General features: G+C 29.9%; 1 protein-coding gene across 1 annotated transcript; it reads right to left on the bottom strand.

Moving 5' to 3' along the window:
• Window positions 1-5,264: 5,264 nt before the first annotated feature.
• On the bottom strand, window positions 5,265-7,037 carry LOC114193974 (protein NODULATION SIGNALING PATHWAY 2-like). Its single transcript, XM_028083986.2, has one exon. The coding sequence runs from the start codon at window positions 6,993-6,995 to the stop codon at window positions 5,382-5,384; it is 1,614 nt and encodes a 537-aa protein (XP_027939787.1). The 5' UTR covers window positions 6,996-7,037; the 3' UTR covers window positions 5,265-5,381.
• Window positions 7,038-23,107: the final 16,070 nt, after the last annotated feature.

Genomic DNA, 23,107 nt, shown 5'->3' with positions numbered 1-23,107 from the left:
ATTTGTGTTTCTTATATTATGGCAATATGTCCAATTTCTTGAGATCATTGAATGATATTTTTAATGTGAATTGGATATTGATTTTGGTGACACAAAATCACCTATTGGTTATGGCTATGTTTTAACCTTGGATGGAGGTGCACTATCATGGAAATATGTTAAAAAGTTGTTGTTCTATCATGATCTATTATGCAAGCATAAATTATTCCTTTGCTCAAAGCATCCTGACAATCAAATTGTTATATTTAAAGTTTCTAGTAAAAATGTCAATGAAAAATTGACATATTAGAATGAGAGACAAATGTATTAGAAACTTAATTACTCATGGTTATCTCTCTTGACTTTGTCAGGTCAAAAAGAAATATTGCAGATCTGCTTATCAAAGAGTTGATGCATCAACAACAAGTATTTGAGTCGTCGAGGGGAATGAGACTATAACCCATAAATTAGTTGCAACAATGGACACCCATCTCCACATGAATGGCGATCCCATGGAATGAAGTTCAATGGGTAACAATGAAGTTGTTGTTGACTAAAGTACACCAAATAATTTGATTAAATTTTATATCTCATTCCTATGGCGAGGTGTACTATAAATTGTGGCAATAATAAGGTTGAGGTATGTGCATTATTATGCTTATTTTATAAAATACCTCTTAATAAACCCAATGGTTGAGGTATGTGCATTATTATGCTTATTTTATAAAATACCTCTTAATAAACCCAATGACAATTATTGTAGGGGTGTGAGTCACAAACCACCCTTTGAGGGTTTACCTAGTGAGTGTAATGGTGGGGCCGCCATTGTGAGACATGGGCAAGTCTCTAAGTGACACTCATGAAACAAGATACATGCGCAAGGCCGTAATGTGCACCCACTGACTAGAACCTATAATGAACACCGATATTGTATGTGTTATTTACTAAAACCTGGTCACATGAGATGTAGTTCAAGACAATCAAGTCTCTGCATTTTCTCGGGTGGAAATTATAAGCACTAGGTGTAAGGTTCAGACCTGGAAGGTTCCTTATTTTGTTTTAAAAGATAATATATTTTATTTTATTTTTTTAAATTATGTGGGGGATTGTTAGAAATATTTTAATATAATTTTAAAAAAAATAATTAAAATAAAAAACTTACTGTTACTGAAGTTTTTATAGACCTTTAATTTATGTGTTAATGTTTTTTATGGCTAACGGCTATATTCTTATTACAATTTACTTCTTTGTCTCGTTTTGCTACCTATAAATACCACCTAGGTGCATGGGAAAAAAAAACAACCACAACAACAGAGACAACAAACACTAGAGTTTTCCTTAAAAGTGTTATTCTTTTCTTCTCTATATTATCTTTAAAATAGTGGTGTTCATAAGGTTCGGAGATCCTTCGCTGCACTCGATCGATCTGACGGGTTGTTGTATCTTGGGAGAGAAACGCATATGATTTGAAACACATATGAGTGTGTATTTGTTTAGCCCTGTGCAGTAGGGGCATTTTCTCTCTAAGGATAGCGCTATGCGTGCCTCAACCCAGAATATTTCTACTCCTTACCTTTTATCTTTTATTTATTATTGTTATCATAATTGTTGATCTCTAATTAATATTCATTGTTTTATATATTTTCTTAGTATTATTATTGATTTAATAATTATTATTATATAATTTTATATTTTTATTATTAATAGTATTATTTGAGCAATCATTTTTCTAACAATGAAGTTGTACTATTCAATCCATAGCTTCTACGAATAGATGCACAACCTTCACCATGTGATTTCATCACTAAATCAACACCTGAGAGTGGTTTAACATTTATCCCCAAAAATTTGATACTTTCCTAGAAAAAAACCCTAAACAGTAAATTTGAGACTCGAAAACACACCTTTGTTGTAAATGAAAAACCCTAAGATTCACAATCACACCACCTCGAACCCACTTTGATTTTGAACTTGCAATCACGCCCACTGACCAACCTCGAGTTCACAATCTAACTACAATGACCTTGATGCTTTGGTTGCTCGAAAATCACTAATCGAAAAAAAATGCAAAATGCAACTTGGTTGTGCTTTGTTTTGATGAAAGTGGGTTTTCTTATTTTAAAATTTAATTAAAACATTATTTGATTTTTAAGTTATTTAATTATTTAAATTTAAATTAACACGTGTCATTTACTTATATTCACGTCACCAACTTTGTTGGACATGTCATCAATCACTTAACACCGTCTAAGATGAATGATAGATTCCAAGCATTTTAAAAATATAAGGATGTTTTTTGTATGAAGTTCTAAAGAGGGACCAATTCCACTTTCGCATAAAAGTATAGGGATGAAAAACATACTTATCCCAATATACAAATATAATGTAATAGTAAAATTCCAAAATTGAGCCTATTTATATAGTTACCATGTGTCCAACTTTTCCTATTTTACTCATAGTCCAGTGAGGATACATGTCATTTTTACAGGCTTTTATGTAATTTTATCAGTATACCAGTGGCACAAACACTATAGGTGTGGTGTGTAAATGCTTAAAATGAGATTCTTAAGCTAAAAGTGTTCGTAGTTATTCTAGGAGGAACAAGATAAGATATTACTATAAATTCATCTTACCTTTGTGATCATTGTCATATATTAACTTTGACAAAAAATATTCGTCTATCACAAGTTGGGTTAGACCCGACTAAGACAACAGAAATAAACAATTTACTGATTGCATAGTGAAGGTTGGGGATGGTACACTAGCTGAACCGAAGGATGGTTTAATGGAAATTAAAATTCCACCATAACTTTTGATAATGCATTTTAATGATCCTATTCAAGCTATTATAAATAACGCATACCCAAATCTAACACAAAACAACTTCAATGATAACTGCTTGCAATCTAGAGCAATATTGACTAGCAAAATAGAAATTACGAATGAGATTAATGAATATGTTTGTCCTTATCATTGTTGGATGTAGTATGTTTAAATCTATAAATAATTATATATAATACATATTGAATGCATTGTTATAGGTGAACATAAAGAATATCTTAGTTGTGATAGCATTGCCAACACTAAAGAAATGGTTGTTGATGCATATCATCAAATCACTCCAGAATTTCTAAATACACATTCATTATATTAGGCCTCCCAAATCATAACATTAAACTTAAGTTTGGGGCCTCAATTATGCTTTTGAGGAACTTAGACCAGGATGAGGGATTATATAATGGTAGTAGATTAGTTGTAAGCAAACTAGCAAATCATGTTATTGGAGCAAAGATAATTACTAGAAATAGAAAAGGTCATGAAGTATATATTCTTCGAATGTTTATCATTATCACAATCCCCATGGACTTTCAAGCTTATTAGAAGGCAATTACTAGTTATTTTATCATATGCAATGACAATAAACAAATGTTAAGGACAATCTCTAGCATCAGTAGGATTATACCTACCAACATCAATTTTCAGCATAGGCAACTATATGTTGCAGTATCTAGAGTTCAAAACAAAGTTGGACTAAAGATCTTAATTCATGATAGTGAAAATAAACCTTTAAATTCTACTACCAATGTAGTTTTACCAAGTATGCACTTACATCCATCTAACCTATGTTATATAATTCTAAAATGAAGGGAACTATCTCAAACATATTTTACTTGCATTATGTCTTCAGTTATGCATATGGACATACTTTTCTTGATTACTAAATTTTATGGGTTAACATACAATTTACCATCGTTATAGCATTTGGACTTTGAAATTTCGTTATCATAACAACCACTGAATGAATCCATAACAATAACCACCACGATATGTACAACCATCATATAAATAAATTACAACAAAAAATCATATTCAAAACAGATCTAAACCTGTTCGAAGACGAACATATCATGGAGTTCCAAGTTCTCCCCATATATCCTCCACAAATTTCCTCTTCCATCATCCATAACTACAACCATCAAAATGTTAGCGATAAACTTTAGCAAATTTCACCCTATCTAAACACTATTATCGGCTTTCGTGTATGCAACTCACTAATTTCTCTTTACACCCTTCCTATATCAAATTAATCTTTATTTTCATAACCATATTAATTAACTAAACCGGTCTAAACTAACAATTTTCAGTTACAATATTATTCTATCATATACTTATTTGAACCATATACATAAATGCAATACATCTAAACAGAATATTCATTAAAAATCCTCTCAAAATTATATCTATAAGTTCCTTAAATTTTACTTAAAATGTACAAGAACATAAAATGTTAATTATTTAAATATTGTCAATTACTTAATATAATAATCATTCCATTAATATATTTATTAAAAAAAACTACAAATTACAGACTCTAATATGTCAAAAAAATATCACAACCCGTTTAAATTTTAATGATTTCATGTAACTGTATTTCGGAGAATTGATATATTATAATTACTGCGTTTTAAATTGATATATCCAACTACTAAATCTAAACTTTGTAACATACAATAATATTTATTTTACTGTGTTTTAGCATTTATATTTATAGAAATTAAATTCCTGCATATAACCATTATTTTGATTATTATACTCAACAAAAAAATAACAATTCCATTTAACTATTTATTTCAACATTAAAATTTACAACAAATTCATATAATAACATTTAATTATATTATATCTCACTATTCAGAAATTTATATCAAATTAAATATTTCAACATAAGTTAAAATAAAATTAACTAATTATTTAATTTATTTTCATATTATCAATCTCATGATTTAAATATTTTATGTAAACTCACCATGATAATAAAAATTAAAAATAAAATAAAATAAATCACAACGACGTCCGTGCTTTACGCACGGGTCTCAAGTTTGAGTGTAAAATTGGAACCTTGTCAAAGTATTTATTTATAAAATATTATTTATGAACATTTTATTAGCCATGTTTCTTTTAAATATTTTATTTTTATTGTTATTATTTTAATATTTCAAATAACAAAAAAGAGATCTATAAATTAAATCTGAAATTTACTTTTTATATTTTTAAATTGAGGAGTTTTCTTTTTGCATCTTTTTTAGTAATTGGTAAATTTAATCTCTTTTTCTAAAAAAAAAGTTTATATTTTTAATTTCGTTTCTCAAATCGAAGTGGATGATTACCTAGATTTTGTTTTTAGTTTTAAACAAAATATCAAAATTTAATCCAGAAGCAAAACCTCTCATATGTTACTATTTTCATTTCCTCTGTTTAATTAAAGTGCAAGTTGTTATATATCGTGTAAAAAAGAATAAACATCTTTATATAATCCTTCGAGATAAATATCAACACGAATCTGTACAAATCGAATTATAATGACTACTAACATCTGATCTGAGACATGAGACACTCAGGTTTTAGTTTTTCCAAGTTGAAAATCTTAACAGTTTTGTTCCTTTGTACTCCAAAACTAGTTCATTGTCATTTTGTCCTTCGATCCTTGCTTGATATGAACCTTCATTTCCTCTCAACACTTCTCTGGTTTCCATCAAAATATTTTTGCTCAATTGGCAACCCTTAAAGCTAATCTCATCACTCTGCATCTCCTCCCATATTTGTAACCAATCAAGAGAGGAAATACAAGGTTGCAAAAACAGTTGCTCCATGGTGATTCTTGCTTCTGAGAAACGAGTTGGGAAATGTGATTCAATTGCTTCTAACAAGGCTTGGTAATGCTCCAAATGTACTTTAAAGAATGACCTGAAATTGAAGTTGTTTTTCACTTTCTGATAAGCACTTCCATCACCAAAAGTTATAATCCCCCTATTGCCAGAGGTGTTGATCAAATCTTCAGCTACCCTTAGAAACTCTGAGGCTTGTCTTCTGCTACTTTCTCTTCCCATATGAGGAAGACCAATCATGGAATTGAAGGCCAAAAACGCACCTTTCCCACCCCTTTTGTTCATTTTCTTAATCTCAGCAACAAGTTCCTCCACTCCTTTCTCCTCTACCTTCAACTTCAAACCACAGGATTTGGCATGCTCACAGAGCAGCTTTCTAGTTTCCTCAAAATTTGATGGACTAGAAAAACATTCATCACCACCACCCCATTTAATTGATGTCAGTTTCACTGTTTTGTTCATGTGTGCAATGGCCTCAATCAATGGAACCCATTGAAATCCATGTCCAACACAAGAGTCCACTATGTGTACACTATTACAATCTTGTGGCATGGCTTCAAGAATTGCAGAAACAGCAGCAAAGTGAGCAACTCTCCCAATTGGGAGACCTTGATAGAGTGCCCTCAAAGCAGCCTCAAAGTTCTTGAAGGCCTCACCTTTGAGATAGTCTCCATGATTGGTCATGCTTTGAGACAAGTAGAACACAAGGCGCTCTAGAGACTCACCTAGTGGACTAGCTTTCTGACTCATGCACCTCAAAATCACTTCTGCTAGTGACTTTTGTCCTTGCTCCAAGGCCTCTCCATGTGCCTCTAGCAAGTGTGGAAGACTCACTTGGTTTTCAATTTCCATGTTTTGGTGAGGTAAAGTCAATAGTGATGATGCTTGATTTGTGGACAACTCTGACCTCACAGATGGGGTAGGACTCCAAGCATTTTCCACCTCACTTGAAAAAGTCTGTGTAGGAAAGAAGCTCCCTTCACTCTCCCTTAGGTATCCATGACCTTCAATACTAACAATTTCAGTATCCAAAATGGAATCAAAATCATCCAATTCCATGAGTGATGGAAGTTGCCCAGTTTCTTCAATGATTGGGTATTGGGTGTGAACATGATCATTGGAGAAGAATAAGGAAGAGGAAGAAAAGGGTATGGAAGAAATTTCAGAAGTGGAATCCTCTAGAGTGCTCAATAGTGTATTGAGTCCATGGTCATCCACAATGAAGCCATAGGATCCAGAATCACCAACATGGTCATACATAGAGAAGCCATAGGACTCAACACCTGATTCAAAAGTTGAGTTCATGTCTTCAAAGAAGGACCATGGTGACTGCATATCCTCTTGCTGCATTATCTTTTCTATTAAACTTTCTCACACTGCAAAGAGTGGAAAGTCTTGTTTCGGAGTAGGTAGGGTTTGATGAGTGTGAATGTTTGACTATTTATAGAAACAAATATTAAAGAAAGTTTGTTTCCCCTCACTTTCAGCTAAGTTTCCATGATTAAAATAACATGAATTATATATTTTAATGAGACATTAAAATAGTCTCTTAAATTATACATCATCAATGAATATATTATTTCGAATTTTGTATTCCTGTCAAACTTACCCACCAAGCCTTGGATATCCTTTTTAAAGAACACGTATTATTCATTAGGAATAGAAAATGACGAAATTTTTTGAAGCAGTTTTTGCAGAGTTTTTTATTCCTGCAAGGTTGCCATGAAAAGTGTATTTCCTGTTTTGGCAGCATCGATGGAAGGTTGAATTCAATGGGTACCACAATTACCGGTGTTATCACTATTCCATATTACAATTAAATAATTGATTAGTTAATAGTTCATGTCTTTTCAAACCTCATCTGTTGGTGAGTTTCAGTAAACGACTAGGTTTGATGATGGAAGATCCTTTGCGGCTTAACACGTATTTTGATTCTACGTCAAAGTAATATAAAATTAGTTAAAATTGATTTTCTAATGTAAAGTCGATATGTGATTGATTTGCAAAATGAATTAAAAAATATAAGATTCACGTTAAATAAAAAACAACTGATTGATTCCAATTCCAAGTCCAATAACGCTAAACCAAATCAAATCCTTCAAAGATGAAAGCATTGGAGGAGGAGGCAATAACTTGTGTAAGAAAAACGGAAATAAAGAGAAGATCTTGAGAAGCCATAAGAGATATTGGCAATTTGATTGAGAAAGCCAAGAACATGCAAGGAAAGTCTTCTTTGTCATGTTCTGACATGTGAACGTTAATGCAACGTTACAAAAATGTATGCAAGAGGGGAGATTTTTCTTAAAAAGAATTGAACAATCATAAGGTTGAAAAAATTTATTGATGAAAGTACAAGAATTTAAAAAAAAAGAGAGTTTGATGTCGTGAATATATATTTTGTAGACAGCTAAAAAGCTTTTCCAAACATGTTTTTGCTACATATTTGGCGAGGATGTTCTTAAGTGGTTGCTTGGAATCAAGTAGGAGGGGAATGATTTGAATTTGAAAATTATAATTAGACAGCAAAAATATTAAGTGTCTTCTTGATTAATTTCTAGTACGATCTTCTATCTTGGAGGATTGTGATAATTCATTGATTGTTTCTTAGCTATTCAACAAGAAATTAATATAGAATGTTGTTATATCAAATTTATTATTTTAAGATTTTATATTAAACATTACATTGTAACGTCTAATTTAATAGATAAATCTAATTAAATAAAATATCGCATAGAATATAATATTTAAAGGGATACAAGACTTAAAGTATAAGGATTTTACATCATCCAATTACACCAAGAGGAAAACAAAGGTACTACACAATGCCCAAACAAAGATAAGAGTTTCAACGGATATCCAAAGGCTTGCCCATAAGCAGGAGATTACAAAAACAATGAAGACTCTTCAAACATGGGCACAACAGTGAGCCCAATACCAAACAATGTCCAACTAAGCTGCAACATTTTCGTCGCCAATGCGATCGCCAGAAGTTTCCATATCTGCTCACACCAAGGGATCCTTGGTGATCATTGCAAAAAGGAAAAACCACACAAGAAAACAACACAAACAAGAAGGGTAAGCTAGAGTAAAAAGATTTTTTATTATACAATTAAGCATACAATTTAAAAGTCAAGAACACATAAGTCAACCAAGCATGTGATAGAAAACCACAAGACTAAGACTCAATTTATCCGGATACATATAATCGGTCAGATTCACTATATGCTTGCACTTGTGGTGGCCTCTACTGCTTTGTAGAGCCATTGCCAATGGGTTTCACCCTACCACGCACAAGGTTAGTCTTCAAACATCTAAGGTCATTATCCTACCAAAGACTAGGGACTCCTGCTACTCTCACCACTTGAGTCAGTCCGCTCTACGTAAGACTAACTGACTCTTTAGAGTTTTAGGATGCAATCTTTACTTGAATCCTTACCTAATTATATACACTATGACACCACCATGAAGCCTTACCAAGAGGTCCATGGAATTACGTCCATCACACAAGGCACCACCATGAGATCTCACCAAGAGGTTCATGGAATTGCGTCCATCACACAAGGCACCACCATGAGATCTCACCAAGAGGCTCGTGGAATTACGTCCAACTCATACCATAGCCATGTCTCACCAACCAACCATAGATTTATCATGTATAATAACTCATACCAATATCCAACCAATCATCCCATCATGTTTCATGAATTCATTCATACCAATCTCATCAATTTAAAACCCAATATATCACATAGAGCATACATGGCATCATACTTAAACTGTTTAAAGCAAAAAAAATCATCCAATCATGTGAAACACACCCATGTACAATCAACTCTGTCAATCTCGCTCAGGCTAAAGAGCTCTCACTCAAGCGAGAGGAATCCCTCGCTCAAGCTACTAGCTCTCGCTTGGGCGAGACTGCAAACAGAGGCACGTCGAGGTCTCGCTCAAGCTAGCCCATCTTGCTTAGGCGAGATTGTTCTCGCTCAAGCGAGTGACTTTCGCTTAGGCGAGCCCTCAAAATAGAGAGGTGGCGAGTTACTACTGTTCTCGCTCAGGCGAGAGCTCCTCGCTTAAGCTAGAGCATTTTGTTTTGAGCGACCACTTCGCTCGCTTGGGGGAGTTCAACAGAACTCACTGCTTTCACACGTGCAAAACCAGCAAAGTTCAACTCAAGCACCAACAGTTCATTCCCACATAGGCACAAACATCATCCAAACATTTTAAACATAAAACAGAGGCAAATGCAGGCAATATACTCAAAAACATATAGTGGAGCCAAAATGTAAGCACAACGGTCCTAGGAGAAGAGACGAGTACTATAACTCTAACCAGTGCAAAGAAATTGAAAAACAGACGCATAAAGACTAGCATAAGGTTTTCACGTCAACCCGAGGTGGAACCCAGACACTAGAATGGAAGAAAAGGGTAAAGCTCAAGTTCAACTTACCAGGAGAAGACGTTAGAGTGAAACAGCGGGTACTCTGATTGTGCCTTAGCAGAGCTCACTTCTGCAGTTCTTAGAGGGAGGAGGGGAACAATTTTCTGAAAAGTAGTAAAATGAGAGGGGTTAGGGCTAGGAGTAGGGTTTTGGGACACCCTATGGGCCGGTCTTAGGCCTAACAGAAGGCTAGGCCTTTAAACATTAAGGCAGAAAAGAAAGTGAGTCTTACATTAAATATCTTATATAAATAAACCGGTAACTTATCATATGTATATCTTTCCAGCTACGAACTAACTCTTCTTCCCATAGAAGGAATTTAAGAAAGAAAAAAAAAAAATAGAGTTCGTGTTTAAATAGGCCTAATGGAAGAAAAATGATTTTACAATTTGAATTATTTTGTATACTTTTAAAATTTAAAATTTCAAAATATAAATAAGCTTTTTTTTTATCAACTTCTAATGTTTTATATTATTTTTCTCTCATCCTAATCATCCCAAAAAAAAATGGACCAAGAGAAATTTTTCTAAATGTTAACTCAAAAATAGAATAGAATGAGATTTTTTTAATAAAAAACTTCATAAAAAAAATTTGTCAGTATTCTTTGAATTGTTTTTACTAAGAATCCTACATTGGTTACATTTGAATAATACTCAATTTTTGTAATTGAGTATAAAAATGGAGATATGAATATGTATACATATATAGAGTTTCTATCCCTGTACTCATTTCAATAACCATTCCTATCTTCATCTTTGTCTATGTTTAAATTATTAAAATAACCTAAAATTATATATATATATATATATATATATATATATATATATATATATATACCCTCCTTTTGTTTTTGTTTCACTATATCTTTTTTTTTTCATCTTTCATAATTATTTGATTGTTCTACATCCATAAAATGCACTCACATTTTTAAGATGTTTTTCTTCTTATTATAATGTCAGGGAATCATATAGTTCTTCATTCTCTTTCATCTTTATTTTCTTTTATTTATAGAATTTTTGTTTTACTAAAATAATTTTATTTATCTCTCAATCGTTCAACTAGTTTGATATTTAAAATTTTTTCTCAAATCTTCAACATACTTTTCATTTTATTATATCCTTAATTGTACACTTTTTTTCTATTGTGTGATTTCGTTCAACATTGTAAAAAATCATTTTTAGGACACATTCAATTATTTTTACTTCTTTCTAATATTTTTATTTGTGGTTTATTTTCATTATCTAGAATATAGTTTTGATGATTTTTAATATACTTAAAAATGAGAAAGTTAAGAACCATATAAAATTAAAAACTCATAAATCCATTGCATTAAAGTTTTGAATTGGAGGTAGTATCAATCCTTTATGTGGGTTGGACTTATATTTCATTTGTATTGTGTCTCTCTTAGTTGCGGATTTTCAGTCAATATGTTGGAGTTGCCCAAATTTTGGTTGAATTACTTTTTTTGTCCATTTTTTCGTCTAAAAATATCAAGTTTGTCGTCTAATGTTTTTTAGTCTCAATTTGGTTTTTATTTTTAAAAATTGATGCAATTTGATCTTTTACGTTAAATTTTTTAAAGCGGAGCAAGAATTTTTTACCAAAATTTATACTAGGATTATGTCAATTACATCATCAAAACAAACCATTATTATTCATAACTTCAATTTTGATGAAAAAACCTTGTTCCGATTCAAAAGATTTTTTTGAAAAAAATGACAAAATGGCATCATTTTTTCCAAAAATCATGATCAAGTTGAGACTAAAAATATTTGAGGACCAACTTATTATTTTTGAACGAAAATAGGAATCAAAAGACTAATTTCAAAATTTTTATATAAACTAGTAAAAACATTGTATTTACTTTTTTTATGATAATAAAAAATGATAAGATTATAATTATTGTTATCATTATAATTATAAAATTAAATATAAAATGATTTTTATTTTACTATAATTAATTTTCATTTATAATAATTAAGTTTAAAAATAATCAAATAAAAAATAATTAAATTAAATAAATAATCACTTAAAAAATAATATTAATATAATAACTATTTTTATTTAAAAGATAAAATTGAAAAATAAATGTGAAGAAAAGAAAGACTATTCCTCACCTATATATATATATATATATATATATATATATATATATATATATATATATATATATAAATATATAGAAATTTATTGGAATATAAATATATAATATTTATTAAAATGTTAAATTTAAAAAAAAAATTATATGAAACTATATAAATATAAAAAAATGGGGCCATGACCCCCTATGTCAACACTAAGTTCTGCCGATGGTCTCTCCCGTGAATCCTCCTCTCTATAGACTCATCAGTGTGGGTCAGAGTCAATGGTTAGTCCTATGACCAACTCATACAAGCACAATATGATCCTTGTATTGAAAGTCTTCTTGATAAAGGGTTCAGGCAAGCATGTCCCACTAAGATTAACAACAAAATGAAAAGGGGTACTTGTAATTAAGAGTGTTTTCGCCCGAGGGGGAGTGTACTAATGTGGAAGAGACTCACCCTTGAGGAAGATATTGTTGAGAATGCAAGTGTGAGTCTAAATCTTACACTAGGTAAAAATAAAAAAGTTGAGCATCATATAAGGGTCAAGACGCATAAACTCATTACCTTAAGATTTTGGGTTGGAGGTGGTGTCAATCTCTTATGTGGGTTAGGATGAGGTCTTATTATTGTTATGCCTCCCTAGTGAATTATCCCTTGGATAGACTTATCAATAGTATCAGAGTTTATGGTTAGTCTTTGTGACTGGCTCATATGAGTATATGATCCATGTATTAAAAGTATTTCTAATTAGGGTTTTAGGGTTTTAGTAAGCATGTCTTGTTAAGATGAACGACAGTACAAAAAAGTGTACGTTAGTGTAAGACCCGTGAAATTTAATTAATTAAATAATTAATTAATTAATAAATGCGGGTAGTGGGAGCCTTTATGACATTTAATATTGATTAATGTGATGTAAAAAAGTACTAGCTCAAATGGTTGAGAGTACTTAATTGTGTGAGAAGACTTGGGTTTAAGTCCTAAGTATGTCATTTTGTGTGTTATTTAATTTATTGTTATTTTGACAATATGCTTGATCATGTTGAGTGATAATATAATCATAGAATTATATTAGTCATCATGAAACATGAATTGAACATTAGCATGGTTATGGATTTGAACCAAGGAAGGGGGCTGAAAAACCATCATAGAATTTCCAATGAATGACAATTAAACTCAAGTTTAATGGTATTTTCGTTTTATACCATTTACCTCTCATTAAGACCATAATTAGTGACTATTATTGTTCAAAGGAAGATCAATGGTGATCAAGAGGGAACTCACAACAAGTCGATAAATAAGCTAAGGAAAACAGGTTAGGGGAGCTGCAATTTATTGTTTTAATGATATTATATGCAATTGTGTTATATATTGATGCATGAAAGCTTTCTCCTGAATAAAATTCTTGTATTCTTTAATTTCTTGATGTTTGTAGTAGGTGATTTTAGAGAGTATGTGTGTGTTTGTGATTTTCGTTGTATTGAGTTCTCTTTGTGACTCAATCATTGCTATGATTGCTATCATTATTATGATTCTTCTTTTGGCTTTTGTGATCTAATCATTGCTATGATTAGCATGATTCTTCTTTTCGACTTGACGAGATGTTTAGGATTTTTCTTGTAAATACAACACACTTAATATTATTCTTATTATTTATTTTATTTTATTTTTACTATTATTTATTATTATTATTATTCTTATTATTTTATTCTATTATTATTATTATTATTATTTTATTATAATTATAATTATAATAATTATTTCTATTATTATTACTGTTGTTATTATTATTATTTTTATTTTATTTTATTATTATTATTACAATTACTATCATTTTTATTTTTTTTTATTATTATTATTATTTTGATTATTATTAATTTCATTCCATTTTAAGAATTTGTTTTTTTCTTGATATATTTAAAGTATGAAATGATTTTCGGGAAGAAAATCATGAGTTTTTTTTTTCATAATATAGATTTATTTTGCTATGTGTACAAAGTAATTTTATCATGATTTGATGTCATCCTCGTATTTTTCTTTTTCTTTTTTAATAAAATCTTCATGTAATGAAAATAATATAGATGAACTTTTTTCGAGAATAGATATTGGATATATAGGAAATAAGAGAGTACATAGTTTTTCCTTTTTTTTATATGGACAAAGAGAATATGTTAATTTCTCATGAATAAAAAATGCAAGAATAAATATACTCACGTTTCATGTTTGCAACAATGTCTGAAACAAAATATTAACACTAGTATGGACTGCATGCACCTGGTCACAATTTTCTGAACCACTCATTTATTGTGTTTTTAGGGAGCGAATTCAATGACTTTTTTGGAGAGAAAGTCATGTAACTTCAGTTTATTTTTATCTGTTTTTTATTATTTCTTTTTTAAAAACTGGAGTGGGTTATTCAAGATTAGGGATGTCAAAAAAATTTATATCCACAATTATTTGCAGATAAAATTCACAACAGAGTTTTTTTTTATACCCACATGTTAACGAGACAGGTATGGATATCATAGTATTTGTACTCGTGGATACTCGTATTCACTATACTCTAATTTAAATCAAAAAAAATGATTGAAACATTAACACATTGATAATGAATGAGTTATTTTTTATCAATTGGTTTTAAAAAATCATCATTTATTTGTAAATTGTCATTCAACACTAATTAAATGAGTTATTGCACTTTGTTTGAAATTTATGGATATATACATTGTATTTTTTATTTGAATTGGTTAAAATATGTTGTTATCTTTTATAAATATCCGTGGGTATCCAAGAATATTAAAAAAATATATGGGTATATACATAACAGATACTCATACGGATATAGATACAGTTACGAAGTAGATATTTATTTAACAGGTAGAGTACAAGAGAGTTACTATTCGTACCATACCTGCTCTATATATTGACATCCTTACTCAAAACATAAACCTGAACTAAAGTTAAAAAGTCTCTGAATCTGCTCTCATGTTTTTAGTTTTTAGGTCTAGGGTTTTTATTTGTCATTTCTCTTTCAAATAGAAATTGTGAGATTTTGGTTGGGAAATGAGCTTCAACAAAATCAACATCCATTTATGGTTTTCAATCACTTGAGCATAGAACTAGTTTTCTTTGAATATGTGTTATTATCTTGGTGTTTTAAATTTTCTCATTCTTGTTTTTTAATATGATTAAGATGGATTTCTATGTGCCTTGTTAATAAATCAAATCCATTAGCCTTCGGTCAAAAGAATCTATAAAACACTTCTTTTCAGGATCATTAGTTAATTAATTAATTAAGTAATTGGTTAATTATAATATATATTACCAACTTCAGTAGAATCCTGTTCCTTTGTCATGCAAATATCTTAAAACTTTATATTTAATACAAACGTTACGTAACCACGTAACCACGTAGGTTGATTCATAATTTGGCTTTTTGCTACCTTATCTTTTAACAAATAGTCAAAAGTATGTTCTGGGAAAGATTATCTATCATCATTTTAACTGTTTTTAGAGGAAAGAAAAAGTCTTTGTAGTTTTAACTGTATCTTTGAAAAGAATAATTTTATGAATTTGAAAATTGTAGTCTATGATTATTTTTAACAATTTTATTCCTGTTAACTTCAAGTTTAAAGTAAAAAAAATTACTTTATTAAACATCCAAACAAAATTAATTATTTAGAATATTTTTCAACAAAATCTGCTCAAATAATATTGAATATGGTTATAATAAATTATATATATCAGTGAAATAATCTATTTTATTTCAATTATTTAAAACTTTTAGATTAGAAAACTTAAAAAATATGCATGAAATGAGGAATGAGAGATGCTCCTTTAAAACTTGTACTTCATTCCAAAGTCAATTTAATGAAATAATTAATTAACAAATGTACCAAAACAGTGGCTTAGATAGAGCAAATTCATTATTATATTGCAACGAATCTGAATTAATTAAGGTATAAATGTTCAACAGTTTTTGGCTCTTAACTTTCCTATTGAATGGTATTCTTAACTCTTCTTTGTATGATTAGTTAATTAAGAAAGAAGCCATCCTAGCGTAAACTCTGAATACGTGGTGAACGTTAATGTCTTTATTTTCTCTCTTATTTTCACTAGTTTAACAGCTTAATTATTTTTTAAATTTGCATAGCACTTTTTCCTGTTAAAAACACTTGAAGACCAGTTTTATACAGTAGAAAAGTCTATGTTATTTAAGGAGAGGTTGGAATGAAACAGAGAAAAGGAAAAACAAAATTAATTGAGAAAAAGATTGAACAAACTGATGTTTAGAACAATTTTAAGAAAGAAAAAGTCTGGAACCGTGTTTTTCCACCTTTTTCCTGTTTTCTTCTTCGTGGGTATTTGTAAAGTTTACAGACTCTTTTTTTTTCTGAAAATATCAACTTAAGATTTGACCTTTCTGTGTTACTAACTACATGAATTAAATGGATATCATTCTATAAATAGTTGGATAGATGTTAAATAGAAAAATAAAAAGAAAATATTTTTTTATTAAATAAGAGTGATTTCGTCTGTAGAATGTGCATTTTGTAGCTTTGCAAAAAGTATTAATGCTTAACTTACGTGAAATTTATTGGGAATAAAAATAATTTGAAATTGAAGTTGATTAAAAATGTTTGTTGTCGTGGGACTCTTGTACAAACACCGGGACATCTGCTTTAAACCATACATAGATCTGTTCAACTTTTGAACCAAGTTTTCTTTTTTTTGGCTGTTATTTGATCTTATTTTTTATTCAATTTTTTAATTCAGTCCTACTTTTAAATTTTTGTTAAATTTGATCCTAAATTTTAAAAATGTCTTTCAATTAACTCATTTGATCTAATACCGTTAGAATTATTAACAGTAAATTTGTACGTGTCAGTTTCACATTGATGTAGATCACTGTATAGTTAAGTGGCTGTGAATGTACAATAACATAGACTGTGATTTAATTGAAAAGTGATTTAGGTTTTTAATTATGGCCGTTGAAATTAAAAAAAAATTATTAATTGATATTTTGAAAATAATCGTTATTTTGAAATATTTTGCATAAAATGGTCAGTTTTTTTATTATTATATTTATAGTTTTCTAAGCAAGATACTTTTTACTATTTTTATTATTTTTCTCTTATATATTAAGTTAATCAATTTACATATATTATTATCTTAAAATATAATATAAATATTTAAAAAAATGTGAATACACAATTGATTATAATCTTTTATTGATTGATAGCGTAAAATTGTGCTAGCAAACCGTGTATAAAAAGTAAACTCTTTAAAATATATAATAAAATATATAAAAAAATATGCATCTCATACATTTTCCTTTAAATCATTTAAAGACGTATATATGATAAAACTTGGTCGTAGATAACATTCTTAATTATTATAAAGCAATATATGAGGAGTATGAAGTCCTTCAATGACAAACAAAATCCATCATATTTAAACAAAACTTTGACATTACCCATAAGTTTGGGATGTCTTTACGTATAAAAATATCTTTCAAGATAGCAAGATATTACATATATTGTTCATGAGGAAAACATGATACAATAAAAGATTTTTTATGAATTAATTTTTCTTTATTAAAAAAAATTATTTGGGTTGAATAAAGGTAAAATGAGCAAAATGTTTTATCCAATTATTTAATACAGTTATATATACTTATGATTCAAATTCAAAATGGTTAAGTTGAAATATTTGTATGTGACTTAATCCATATGATAGTATAATAAAAAAATATATAAATTTTCTTTCATTAGATAAGATTGGATAAGAGTTTGAGAAAATTTAACAAAAGATCATGAAGGAAAGCGAAAGGAAACAAATATAAGGACATTATGTCTTCTTTAGCTTAAATTAACACAAAATTTACAAACAAGTTATAGATTGTTTGGTACGTTTAATTAAAATATGTTAACCTTATCTTTATTAACCATTCCGATGTTTTTTTCTTTGAATCTGCTCTTGGATCCGAAGAGTTGTAAGCATATTAACTGCATATTTTAAAGAAATACGTAAAAGTCTTCTTCAATCCATGCAAATATCTTGAAGTGTTGTATAATGTTCATGTATTTTGTCGCATTCATGCTTTGGTTATTAAAACTTATAATTATTTAAAAATAATTGGAGAATGATGATATGACATGTATGTTTATGCAACAATATAGGGGCAAATTCTCTTTTAAATATGTGGATATAACGTTTTGATTATGATAAAAATGAGAAAGAAGTAATGGATGATAAAAAACATAACGTATCATAAACTTTTAGTATATATATATATATCAAAATCTTCCTAACATTCACATTTTTAGTTAAATTTTAAATTAAAACAAATATGTTTTGGTTCCATCCATTCAATTTCAATATGTACGGAAAATCATCCAAGACCACGAACATCCAAAAATCTCATTAGTTATCCACATAAAAAAACACTACATTTCAAACCAGAAATCAATAACACATTAGTTTGCTTAACCGAGGGTTTCACTCATAAGTTCAAATTAACTAAATTAAAATAACTTATCATAATTGTTTCAAGAAAACGTACATAAGACTAGAATTATTATGAACCTAGACCAGCAAAGATTTAACTTTTCAACTTATATCTCACATGCAAAAAGACTAATCATCCATATACAAAAGAAAACATAAAAGGGAATTGATAATATGAGGAGGGAAAAAACTAACACAAAACAAAATTATAATTAGTGCAAATTGTTCTAAACCTTCTACCTTATATCTAGTGTGACATGAATCAAGAAACAAAGAAAAATAACTTAAAAAGAAATAAGACATTTTTTTAGATTTAAAGAGAGAATCTATTTTATTAGAGAAATAAAAAGTAAAAATATAAGTTTTATAATTTTAAAATAACAACATATTTATTCTTCACTTGTCTTAAACCTTTTTCATTTAAATAAGTCCTTGCAAATGTAAAAACAAGGATTAAATTAAAAAAAAACAATTAATTTTTTATGTGATTCTAACTTTTAGATTTAAATTAAGTCAAAGTATCACGGTTGTCTGATTTTATTCTCATCATCCATCTTTATTTACAGTAATACTAAATAATGATTTGGAAAAATATATTATCTAATCCACATGTAATTTCCTATTATTAGGAATATAATGGAACAAAAAAAATCACCCTCGAGAAAAAAATCAACTCTACGTAATATTCAAAATAAGGGTATATATCCAAAGTATGTGGCATAAACAGAAGGGAGAGAGAAAAAGCAGAGAAAAAGTTAACATAACAAAATTTAGTAAAAACAATAGAATTGTGGGACTAGTGGGCCAGAGAATTATCCGAGTATCATTAATACCCCCTCTCAAGATAGAGCATGGATATTGAGCAGGTCCATCTTGAATAAATTCTCTTGAAATGCAGTGGGATATTGTACAACACCTAGGCGGCCTAACATGACTATAACAGTAAAATCCGCCTACATAAACCCCAAGGATGCAAATAGTTACCAAACAAATCAACGGACGAGTATAGGCGGACTACTTTAGAGGATAAGACGACATCTGCTGACTATTATAGACTTAGAATATAGAGACAAACCCCCTTACAACCAACAATCATTGAATTAAGGGGGCCAGGCTAGGCCCATGCCCACCTACGACCCAATCAATAACCCAGCCCATGGCAAGGTCAAATGTAATTAATAAGCTATAAATACACATGGACCCTAGTACTTAAAGGTACGCATTCATTAATCCCTTAATCACTAGATTTGACTTTCTAAGAACTTGTTGGCTGACTTGATCATCAGAGTCTTCTCCGTAGGTAACCCCTCACGGGTCCAAGGCAAGGGACCAACAGATAGCATACGCGAGCCGAGAGGACGCCTACTAGAGGGATTGTAGATTGAGGTAAGGTGATATTTGTGTCTGACATCTCTTATTTGTTCTCTGCAGGAATAAATATAATAACTTGGTGAGCAATATAATGACTTGGTGAGCATGTCAGTGACTTGGTGTTTAGAAGAAACATGAGATAAAATAATAAGTCCTTCAAGAACTTTGGCTCTTATAAAGTGGCAATCCACTTCAATGTGTTTGCTTCTTTCATGAAAGGATGGATTTTTGGCAAGTTGAATGGCAGAAAGATTATCATAGAAAACAACAAAAGGCTTTGAAATTTTTAAAGCTAAATCATCATCTATGTACTGTAACCATTGAATCTCATAAGCTACCGATGCTAAGGCCCGATATTCAGCCTTTGTAGAACTACTGGAAACGGTATTCTGCTTCTTTGACTACCATGATATAAGACAATTGTCATAGAAAACACAAAACCTTGTCATAGATTTTCTAGTGGTGCTACAAGCATCCCAATCAGAATCTAAAAAAGCTTGGAGTCTATTGGGATTAAGAACATGATAGAAAAGTCCTTGTCAAGGAGCCCCTTTAAGATATCTCAAGACCCAAAAAGCTGCTTAAAGGTGTGGTTCCCTTGGCTGAGATATATATTGGCTAATTTGTTGAACCGCAACTGATATATTTGCGCGAGTGTTGGTAAGATAGATCAACTTCCCAATCAATCGTCTAAATTTGGTTGGATGTTTGATGGTGCGAAAGGGGACCATGGCTCCCCCCCCCCCCCCAGTTTTTTTTTTTAAAATTAAATTATATTATTTTTTTTTCATTGTCTTTGAAGTTTTTAACATATTATATTTATCTCTTACCACTCTCACCTTTTTTTTTCTTTTCATTTTTAAAGAAAAAAATAAAATTAAACATAAACTCACTATTTTTGCTCTCATTTCTTATATTCTCTTCCATTCTTGAAGAGAAAAAAGGACATTTTTTTATCTCACTTGATAGTGAAATATTAGTTTAATAGTTAACATTATGAATATTGAAGAAAAAGTAATGTACTATATGTTTTCATAACCAATTTTTAATTCACTAATAAAAAATCTTATATTTCTTGCCAATTTTGTTTTGAAATTCTTTTCATTGGGGGAGGGGGGATACTTCAGATTTTGTTATAAAAAACAAAATTGAAAGAAATTGCTACCAATTTGTTTGCAAAATATTTTGTATAAAACATTTGCAAAAAACAATTGTAGGAAATATTTCTGAATTTTATAATTTTGTACAAAATAATTATCCACGAAGGAATTACATGCTAATTAACATTCTTAGAAAAAATGGCAAAAAAAAAAGTTTTTTCTTTCAATTTTTTTAACAAAATTTGCAAAAAATAAAACTGATGTAATATGAAATATTCTAGTCGTGATTGTGAGTTGATTATGATATAATTTTCTTTTAGTAATTATGTCTTTGAATTTTTGATTAGATTATGATAAATTATTTTTGAATTTTAAACTTAAGAAAATAATAGTTAGGTTAATGAAGAATAAAAGAATATATTGATATTTTAAAGTAATAAAGGGAATTTAACCGTGAAGATGAAAACAAAACAAATTAAACTTTCTTACATAATTTGAAACATCTTACTAATAATCCAATTGTTCAATTGTAGAAATCATTTCTAAAGGTTCAAATAATTACATGTGATGAAATTATGAAAGTTTATTTCAAAGAGTGTTCATATCAAATACAACTTTATATATTTTGAATGTATTATTTTGGTTCCCCAAAAATTATTGGTCAAGATCCACCACTAATCGAGGAGAGCACCATTGTCATCATTTAACTGTACAGTGGGATTTGAAGGAGTATCAACAGGCTTGTAGGTAGTGAGACCAAATTCTGAAAGAATTTCAAGACAATATTTGCGTTGATTCAACACCAAACCACATTTTGAACGAGCCACCTCAAATCCTAAAAATTATTTAAATTTAAGTTCTCCAAGATCCTTAATGTGAAATTGTTGATGAAGATATTGCTTGACAGTGGTAATGAAAGTTAAATCATTACTTGTTAGGATAATGTCATCAACATAAACCAAAAGAGCTGTGAAAGAGTGATTCTGATAAAGAGTTAACAGAGAATAACCTGTCGTGCTCTGTGTGAATCCAAAGGAAAGCAAAGTAGTGGTGAGTTTAGAATTCCAAAATATGCTGGCCTAGCGTAAGCCATAGTGGAACTTATTTAATTTGCAAACCATTTTGGAAGAAGAAACAATGGAAGAAGCAACAATGAAGCCAAGTGGAAGACACATGTAAACCTCCTCATGTAAGTCACCAAGCAAAAAAGCATTGTCTACATCTAGCTGATGGAGAAACCATCCAGAAGAAATAGCCACAGATAACAAAAATCGAATAGTGGTAATCTTCACAACTGGTGAAAAAGTCTCAAAGAAGTCCACCCCCTCTATTTGTGTGAATCCTTATGCTACCAAACGAGCTTTATGCCTTTCAATACTCCCATCAGCATGATATTTAGTTATGTAAAATCATTTACATCCGACAATCTTCTTATTTGGAGGCAAGGCAACCAATGTCGAAGTGTGATTCCTTTGAAGAGCATCCAATTTGACCCTCATAGTTGTGTTCGCCAGTAGGCAAGTTGACTTGCTTCTTTGTAAGTGGTGGGATCAAGTGTACCATAAATAGAAAGGTAAAAATCATTGTGAGTATTTGAACATTTAGAATAAGACAAAACAAAATGCAAGGGAAAGGAGACAATGGAGGTGGAATTAGATGAAGCATGATGACAATAGTAGTCGGCTAAATAAGAAGGTGGCTTTTTTACTCTTGTAGAAACTCGAATCTCAAGATCATTAATGTGATATGGCTGCAAGCAATTATTGGAATCAATTGGTTGTGTAGTGGGAATAATATTAGTGGAAAGTGGTGTATCATATTGCATCAGTTCATCAAATGATGTTTTAGTTGTAACATGATTGATAATATCAGAATGTGGCAATGAAGAAGTAGTATTAGCATAAGGAAATTGAGTCTCATAAAATAGTACATTTTGTGAGATGAAACAAGACTTGC

Source organism: Vigna unguiculata, chromosome 8 (genome assembly GCF_037176805.1).
Source record: "Vigna unguiculata cultivar grain cowpea cultivar isolate G323 ecotype 2 chromosome 8, ASM3717680v1, whole genome shotgun sequence".
Classification (NCBI taxonomy): Eukaryota; Viridiplantae; Streptophyta; class Magnoliopsida; order Fabales; family Fabaceae; genus Vigna; species Vigna unguiculata.
Note: the sequence above shows the minus strand (reverse complement) of the source record. Positions and strands in the feature narration are given on the sequence as shown.

Bases quoted from the DNA above. Each gene is read 5' to 3' on its own strand.
- LOC114193974 (XM_028083986.2), bottom strand. From the start codon at position 6,995: ATGCAGCAAGAGGATATGCAGTCACCATGGTCCTTCTTTGAAGACATG.